At 43.5% G+C, this 9,606-nt stretch overlaps 1 protein-coding gene across 1 annotated transcript in view; it reads right to left on the reverse strand.

Annotated features, from left to right (window-relative positions):
* LOC124616627 (peptidyl-alpha-hydroxyglycine alpha-amidating lyase 2-like) overlaps nt 1-6,298 on the reverse strand; it is a 184,607-nt gene extending 178,309 nt beyond the window's left edge. The window contains exon 1 of the mRNA XM_047144952.1: nt 6,164-6,298. Within this exon, the coding sequence (XP_047000908.1) occupies nt 6,164-6,298 (135 nt within the window). The remainder of the gene's footprint in view (nt 1-6,163) is intronic.
* Nucleotides 6,299-9,606: the final 3,308 nt, after the last annotated feature.

The following is a 9,606-nucleotide window of genomic DNA, read 5'->3' on the forward strand; positions in this document are numbered from 1 at the left end:
TCATATTGGCAGCAGCATTCAATCTCCCTCCAAGTGAAGCTTGGGAGCTGTGCGGGGTCTGGAGAGATCTTTGATTGTAGAGGATACGGTTCCTGGCTCTTGTCTGATGCTGACTGGTGCCCTCTCAGGCAGCAGTGCAATCTAGCTTTTGGGCAGCTCAAATTTAACTCATTTAGCCACGCATTCTCCAAAATCAGTTACCTCTCTCAAATATTTGTCTCTTTTAGCTTGCATTTTTGAGGTGTCCAGATGTTGAAGTCTAACTTATTTTTGCTTCCTGCAGTCTCCCAATTAAAAGCGAGTCCCTCGGTATTTAGACTCACTTGCTTTTAGTTTTCAACCATTTTCAGAACATTTTTCTGTATTATTCATTGTCATTTCTTCACATGATTAGTTTAAAAACAAGTTTTGTATTCTCTATCTGGATTAGATTGTGATGTCCTACAATGCCCCTATAGTTACTGCACCCTTGAATGATTAATTTAACCAGCCGCTTTTCTAGGATGTTTGCCTCAGTGTGGCGAGCTTCTGTTGTTTGCAGTAGCCAAGAACCGTTTTTAGAGATATAAAAGATGGAGGTGGTAACATGTGTCAAGTTCTCACGTGTTTTATGGCAGGGGTAGTTGCTGCACAAGCTATTCACCATTCATATCAATTGCGTCACGCGTCCCAAGTAGGAACATTTTTTCATACTTCACACTAAACCAGCTAACTGCATGCCAGTGCACTACTTCTTTACAAAACGAGGCAGGTAATTTTCAAACTATTTCGCCAAACAAGATGTGTGCAAATAAGGTACACCTATTTCGTTTGCAGAGAGTTGAAAAAACACTGAAAATATGCTGACACTGACTGGTGCCCTCTCACCGTACTTGAAGAACGTAAGCTTTGCTCAGTCAGCAGATGACAAAACCAAATTTCCACTTTGGTCGTCTATGTGACAGGTAGGCTCCGCATCTCATGCACGTATCTCACAAAAGGAAATTTCTGTGTCTGTTTTACTGAAAACCGCTTAAGACTCGTAAAGCTAACATAGTATCCAAACAGACACCACTGTGCGATACTTTGTTCATGACAGACTATTTTCGTGCCCTGTGGCATGAAGTGAAGAGCGCACTTAGAACGTTTAGATAGTATAGGATTATATTGCATGTAGTTCTAGAAAATGGCCAGAGCGCAGGAACTTGTCGAGTAGTTCAATAATAATAAGTTACGACAAAGCGCAGCCGAGGTGGAAATGATTTTGCCATTTGCTCAATCTGTGACGGCTGTGGGACCCACCGTGAGTAAAAATTTTCATCCTGCTATATATCTTGAACAACTTCCCAATCAGCTGTTTTGCGCGTAAGTGTACTAACCAAATTATCCTGTCTTTGAATCCTGCCATGCAGTTAAAGAAAAAAAACGGTACGAGGAAGCCACTAACAGCTGTAGTAACGTGAATTTACTTATCGAGAACCTGTTATGTTCAAGCTGCCGCCCTCAAGTCACGGATAAAATTACACAAATTAAAGCAGTACAGTACTGATTTCAGAAAATATTACATTACGGAATAAGCATTTACCCACCCTCGATGAGGTATCTAAGACACAAAACCGCGTTGAGAACCTTACATGATTGTAGTTCTGGATACATTTGATTCAATGATAACTGCTTGTGTAAGCTGCTGAAGGTGTTAGCGTGCTGCCGAAACACGTCGTTACTTTGTAACAAAAATGCAGAAAGCACTGCACTGCCAAGGGTAAAGGTCACGAGGGGACAGCTGCACCAGATGGTGCCATTAGGCGTGGATGGACGTTTATCTGTGACGTCACTCGCGCTTACGTCAGACTGAGCTCTGAAATCAATCTGCGGGGTCGCTAGAGCCACGTATTGATTGCCTGGCTCCTGTTGCGCGCAGCCGTGGGTGCCTTCCTAGGTCCGGGCAGCGGCGGGGGCGTGCTAGCCTGCAGACCCGGTGACCTCACCCTGCAAAAACTGACGGCTGTCCCCACGTGAGACAGCGAAGACAAATTTTTCAGGCTCTTGATAGAGAACCTTCTTCCCCATGTTTCAAAGAATAGCAGACTATGTTAGCAGAAGCTCGTGAAATGTTTTGAAAGCAACTACAGAACTTATACAGATGGATCGAACAGAGTGGTCATATTTATTTCCAGCTTGACGTTTGTCTGATCGATTAATAAATGATAATTGTCTTAATCTTTCTATATCAGTCTTTTTTTAAGTCGACTGTGATGGGTTCTTAGTCTATAATAAACCGATATTCAAATTTAAGTCGTACATAAATAGCAATGTTGTGCAATCATTTCTTTAAGAAACCTCTAGAACAAATGTTTACCGCTATTTTTTCCGTGTCAAGCTGATCTGAGACGCTTCAAAAACATCGGTTGCAGTACCACTTATTGTTAAATTCTCTGATGGCTTCGCTAGCAATTCTACATACAAATGAAAGCAGGCCCTTACTTAAAGAACGATATATGATATGTCAAAGAAGCGTTGCACATGCAAATGACGCATTCACAAGAATATGCACAATAAATGAGATGTGGGGCACCCTCCGAAAGAAATCAGACAGTTACAGTACACTTACTATATCTCACACTGATCCAGAGAACGGCTTATGTAGCATGGAATGTGTAGTGAAGTCAGCTAGAGAGCTAGAATTATGCCGACATACGACTGGTGTAGGTCAAGAAAAGGAAATTCGTAATCTTACTTGGCCTTCGCAGTAAAGAAAGAGGTAATTTCTGCTGAAGCAGCAAATATGGATTTTACATTAGTGATATACTCCCAGATGATCTATTTTCTTACTAAACAAACTGATACAAAACATGGCAACATTGGTCTTCACGGTTTATCTGATATTAGAATGCAAGCAAACAGCAGCACGCATTTTCTTGCAAACTTGTATGGAATTTGATACGTTCCGGGCAGAAGATAAATGTAATGTAACACATTGCCTTGCACAGCAGATTAAACCCCACTGTGAGTAGTTTTGTCTCGGAAAGATCGGCGTCGTTCTTCTTATTGTGCTAAAGATGAGGATCTGATGGTACCTACTGGGCAAAAGGAGGAGGGGCGGTGTTGGAACGACAATTCGCCTACCATACTGCAGTCATTTCGAGACCTCGCGTCTTATTTGCTCGCAGGACAAGTCACGGTAACCGTCTGAATCAAGCAAATCTGTTACTGATTTCTGCCCAAGAATCTGCAAGCGAAACTTCCTGGCCGATTAAAACTGTGTACCGGACCGAGACTCGAACTCGGGACCTTTGCTTTTCGCGGGCAAGTGCTAGGTTCGCAGGAGAGCTTCTGTAAAGCTTGGAAGGTATGAGACGAGATACTGGCAGTAGTAAATCTGTGAGGACGGGGCGTGAGACGCGCTTGGGTAGCTCAGAGGGTAGAGCATTTGCCCGCGAAAGGCAAAGTTCCCGAGTTCAAGTCTCGGTCCGGCACACAGTTTTAATCTTCCAGGAAGTTTCATAAGGGCGCACACTCCGCTGCAGAGTGAAAATCTTATTCTGGAAACGTCCCCCAGGCTGTGGCTAAGCTATGTCTCCGCCATATCCTTTTGTTCCAGGAGTGCTAGTTCTGCAAGGTTCGCAGGAGAGCTTCTGCAAAGTTTGGAAGGTAGCAGACGAGATACTGGCAGTAGTAAATCTGTGAGGACCGGGCGTGAGTCGTGCTTGGGTAGCTCAGATGGTAGAGCACTTGCCCGCGAAAGGCAAAGGTCCCGAGTTCGAGTCGCGGTCCGGCACACAATTTTAATCTGCCAGGAAGTTTCATATCAGCGCACAACCCGCTGCAGAGTGAAAATCTCATTCTGGAATTTGGAAGTGATTTCTCAGCGACCAAACTTACCAGTACCTTAGCGACTATTGTGTAATTTAAAGCCGGCCGAAGTGGCCGTGCGGTTAAGGGCGCTGCAGTCTGGAACCGCAAGACCGCTACGGTCGCAGGTTCGAATCCTGCCTCGGGCATGGATGTTTGTGATGTCCTTAGGTTAGTTAGGTTTAACTAGTTCTAAGTTCTAGGGGACTAATGACCACAGCAGTTGAGTCCCATAGTGCTCAGAGCCATTTGAACCATTTTTTTGTAATTTAAACATTCAAGGATAGCTAGTGTAATTCAGTGGGTGTAGAGCGTAATTTGAAATGAAATTTTTCTGGCTGTACATGGTTAGACACACGTGTAAAAATAAGCCATGCTCGCCACATACATCGTGAATGGTTCAAGATATGGAAAGGAGGTTTTCGGCAAGTGGCTGTAAGCAAAGAGACGCGTATTTGTTGTTACTTGGATAGTACTCTTAACGCTTGTATCGACCGAGATATTGAAGCAAGTACATTTTTTTAAAATGGAACCATGTAATTTTTTTCTACCGCATTTGATAGTCTTAGAAAACATATAGACTAACGCTTGCTATTACTCGCATTGAAACTTTCGGCAAAAATAGTGCTAACCTGGGAAAGACTGCTCTGACGTGAACGCCGCGGTATCAACTAGTTCCTACTAAAGCTGCTCACTTCAACATGAGTAGGTACACATACCTGAAATAGTTTTCCCAAGTCCCTTCTGATACGTTAGAACTTAGCATACAGTGCCGTTTATAGCTATCGTAGCTGGCCCTTTACCTTGGTCATATAAGGTGGGACGAAAAGGAAATCTTAGCAGGATGGGTCTATCCTCCTGCTGCATATAACAATGGAGCCTTTTCATGAGAAGGACACTTGGTGAACGCTCCACCACAATAATCGATTGCGGCCTTGTTGGCTCTCAACTTTAACACATCTGTCGGATACTTCTGTGAAAAGTTGCAGCTCCAACATTAAAAAACGTTACACCTTTGTAGTTGCATGTTCAAGAGCATTCGAATGAGTATATTGTTCCATTTTGAAAAAATTACGTAACACTGCGTCCATTATTTGCTGAATACCTCGTTTCGATGTCTTAAACCGTTCGTGAAATAAAACGTGTGCAAGTTCTAGGCGATTCACACTGCACGTGGACATGCTGTGCCATGTGTTGAATCAAGCATGGAAGAAAAAATGCATTTCGTGCTACACTCTACGTCGGCAAACCCACACCAGCTACCCTCGAATGTTTAATCTGCACAGTAGATGCTAAGGTACTGACGAAACTAATCTTCCGTTTTGGTTGCTGGGAAATCGCTTCCACCTTTTCAGCCAGTGATAAGTAACAGCATTAATATCCCTGGGCGGCTACCAAGAGTTAAGAGGGGTAGAACGTCAAACAGGACGACTTCGAGGAGGAGAGGCACCACAGGACATTTTACTTTCCACTACCTATACTTTTACAGATCAATTCATATAACTTTGCCAGCATGATCGGAAAGGATTCAGGATTCACACTCATAGCAGCGGAAGCTCAAAAACATAACAAACTAATTTTTTTTTACTTGTGAAATTTCATCATTTTTTTCACTTACTATTGGCTGCATTTTATGTTCTTTACGTACACTTTTCTTCATAAGTAGGACAGATTCTTCGATGAATTTTGCACTACTTATTAAAAACAAACTCCTTAATGCAAGACTCTAGAGTCTTCAAAATCTCTTAAAAACTGTGGTAAAAATTCAGATAATTAACTATAAAATTTGAGTGTTTTCTAAACACGAAGTTCAAAATGTAACAGCTCATTCATTTTTTCATAAATTAAATATATTCTATAGTTTAACACACTTCTAAGTATGATTTGCACGCTGTGAAAAATTTATCGAAGAATGTCTGTTACCTACGAAGAAAAGTTTGCCTATAGCGACAAATGTAGCTAATAGTAAGTGAAAAAAATGATGAAATTTCACTTGTAAAAAACATAATTATTTTGTTATGTTTTTGAACTTTTGCTGCTATGAGTGTGAATCCCGAATCCTTCTTGGTCGTGCTGACAAAGTTTTATGAATTTATTTGTAAAAGTATAGACAGAGGAAATTAAAGTGTCCGTGGTGTTACCGCTCGGGTTCCAAGCCAAGGCTGAGATCTCGAAATTTAAGTGGCCCGTCCTGTATTGGTGAAGAGAGTGGAGGAAAGGTAGTTGCTGAGTTGTAGCTGCTAGTGTGTCAGTTCTGCGTCGCACACGGCTGAAGTGCCGGTGTGACGTACGTGTGGGTTGGGGCACGGCTGGCACTAGGTGCGGGCCTCACCTTGGCCGGCCGTAAGCCCAGCAGGCGGTCCAGCTCGTCGTAGAACTGGTCCCGCGGGTTGCGGTCCTCGCAGGCGCCCAGCCACGGCGCAGAGATGCACAGCGCCACCGCCAGCCACAGCCCAGGGCGCGCCATCTTGTCGCTCGATACAGACGCTGCTCTCGACTGCTCCACACCCTGGTGCGGCGAAAGGGCGACTGGGGCGTTGCCGCCGCCCGGCGCCGGCCGCCGTGCACCACACGCTATCGATCTGCCACGGCTGCCAACTTAGAGCAGCTGTGATTGTGCCGCCGCATTTCCGCCCTTGTATCCGAACCTACGCAAGTTTCATACGTCATGGTCCAGACACTCTGTGACCAAAATGGTACTGAAACAGAGGATGACAGACTAAAGGCCGAAATACTAAATGTCTTTTTCCAAAGCTGTTTCACAGAGGAAGACTGCACTGTAGTTCCTTCTCTAGATTGTCGCACCGATGACAAAATGGCAGATATCGAAATAGACGACAGAGGGATAGAAAAACAATTAAAATAGCTCAAAAGAGCAAAGGGCAGCGGAGTACGTATGGAGTGGACATGTGGGGTTTTTAGGTTAGAGAATTCCCTCCCTAGGCCCGACAAGATGCCTTCTGAGACGCAACAAGGCAGCAGTAGGCTAAACGCAACAGGGAATGACAATATTAATGTGGTAATAGTAAACTGCAGGAGCGACTATAGAAAGGTCCCAGAACTGCTCTCATTAATAAACAGTCACAACGCCCTCATAGTACTAGGGACGGAAATTTGGCTGAAACCAGAGGTAAACAGTAATGAAATTCTAAACTCATATCGGAATGCGTACCGCAGAGACAGGCTGGAAAGTGAAGGGGGAGGCGTGTTTATAGCGATAAAAAGTGCAACAATGCGGTTAAAGCAGGCTCAAACATGGTAATTGGATGTCTCTATAGGCCCCATGGCTCAGCAGCTGTTGTGACAGAACACCTGAAGGAAAATATGGAAAATATTTCGAGTAGATTTCCCAACCATGTCATAGTTTTGGGTAGAGATTTTAATTTACCAGATATAGACTGGGAGAATCAAACGTTTATAACAGGTGGCAGGGACAAAGAACCCAGTGAAATTTTTTTAAGTGCATTATCTGGAAACTACCTTGAGCAGTTAAACAGAGAACCCACTCGTGGCGGTAACATATTAGACCTTCTGGTGACAAACACACCCGAACTATTTGAAACAGTTAACGCACAACAGGGAAAGAGCGATCATAAAGCAGTTACTGCATCGATGATTTCAGCCGTAAATACAAATATTAAAAAAGGTAGGAACATTTTTCTGTTTAGCAGAAGTGACAAAAAGCAGATTTCAGAGTACTTGACGGCTCAACACAAAAGTTTTATCCAAAGTACAGATAGTGTTGAGGATCAGTGGACGAAGTGAGTATGTGTCAAGCAAGATCGTAAGAGATGGGAAAGAGTCACCGTGGTACAACAACCGAGTTAGAAAACTGCTATGGAAGCAAAGGGAACTTCACACCAAACGTAACCATAGCCATAGCATTGCAGACAAACAAAAATTACATGAAGCAAAATGTAGTGTGAGGAGGTCTACGCGAGAGGCGTTCAACGAATTCGAAAGTAAAGTTCTGTATACTGACTTCGCAGAAAATCCTAAGAAATTTTAGTCTTATGTCAAAGCAGTAGTTGGATCAAAACAAAATGTCCAGATGCTCTGTGACCAAAATGGCACTGAAACACAGGATGACAGACTAAAGGCCGAAATACTACATCTCTTTCTCCAAAGCTGTTTCACAGAGGAAGACTACACTGTAGTTCCTTCTCTAGATTGTCGTACAGATGTCAAAATGGTAGATATCGAAATAGACGACAGAGGGATAGAGAAACAAAATCGCTCAAAAGAGGAAAGGCCGCTGGACCTGATGGGATACCAGTTCGATTTTGCGCAGAGTACGCGAAGAAACTGGCCCCCCTTCTTGCAGCGGTGTACCGTAGGTCTCTAGAAGAGCGTAGCGTTCCAAAGGATTGGAAAAGGGCACAGGTCATCACCGTTCTCAAGAAGGGACGTCGAACAGATGTGCAGAACTATAGACCTATATCTCTAACGTCGATCAGTTGTAGAACTTTGGAACACGTAATATGTTCGAGTATAATGACTTTTCTGGAGACTGGAAATCTACTCTGTAGGAATCAGCATGGGTTTCGAAAAAGACGATCGTGTGAAACCCAGCTCGCGCTATTCTTCCACGAGACTCAGAGGGCTATAGACACGGGTTCCCAGGTAGATGCCGTGTTTCTTGACTTCCGCAAGGCGTTTTGACACAGTTCCACACAGTCGTTTAATGAACAAAGTAAGAGCATATGGACTATCAGACCAATTGTATGATTGGATTGAAGAGTTCCTAGATAACAGAACGCAGCATGTCATTCTCAATGGACAGAAGTCTTCCGAAGTAAGAGTCATTTTAGGTGTGCGTGTGCGTAGGACCGTTGCTATTCACAATATACATAAATGACCTTGTGGATGACATCGGAAGTTTACTGAGGCTTTTTTGCGGATGATACTGTGGTATATCGAGAGGTTGTAACAATGGAAAATTGTACTGAAATGCAGGAGGATCTGCAGCGAATTGACGCATTGTGCAGAGAATGGCAATTCAATCTCAATGTAGACAAGAGTAATGTGCTGCGAATATATAGAAAGAAAGATCCCTTATCACTTAGCTACAATATAGCAGGTCAGCAACTGGAAGCAGTTAATTCCATAAATTATTTGGGAGTACGCATTAGGAGTGATTTAAAATGGAATGATCATATAAAGTTGATCGTCGTTAAACCAGATGCCAGACTGAGATTCATTGGAAGAATCCTAAGGAAATGCAATCCGAAAACAAAGGAAGTAGGTTACAGTACGCTTGTTCGCCCACTGCTTGAATACTGCTCAGCAGTGTAGAATCCGTAGCAGATAGGATTGATAGAAGAGATAGAGAGGATCCAACGGAGAGCAGCGCGCTTTGTTACAGGATCATTCAGTAATCGCGAAAGCGTTACGCAGATGATAGATAAACTCCAGTGGAAGACTCTGCAGGAGAGACGCTCAGTAGCTCGGTACGGGCTTTTGTTGAAGTTTCGAGAACATACCTTCACCGAGGAGTCAAGCAGTATATTGCTCCCTCCTACGTATATATATATGGGGATAAAATCAGAGAGATTAGAGCCCACACCGAGGCATTCCGACAATCCTTCTTTCCACGAACAATACGAGACTGGAATAGAGGGGAGAACCCATAGAGGTACTCAAGGTACCCTCCGCCACACACCGTCAGGTGGTTTGCGGAGTATGGATGTAGATGTAGATGTAGATGGTTCATTCGGTGAGGCCTTGTCCGGATGTTGTGTTTCAACTCAGTATCTGTAAGTTTTGTACTGAAAG

The sequence above is a fragment of the Schistocerca americana genome, chromosome 5 (genome assembly GCF_021461395.2).
Source record: "Schistocerca americana isolate TAMUIC-IGC-003095 chromosome 5, iqSchAmer2.1, whole genome shotgun sequence".
Classification (NCBI taxonomy): Eukaryota; Metazoa; Arthropoda; class Insecta; order Orthoptera; family Acrididae; genus Schistocerca; species Schistocerca americana.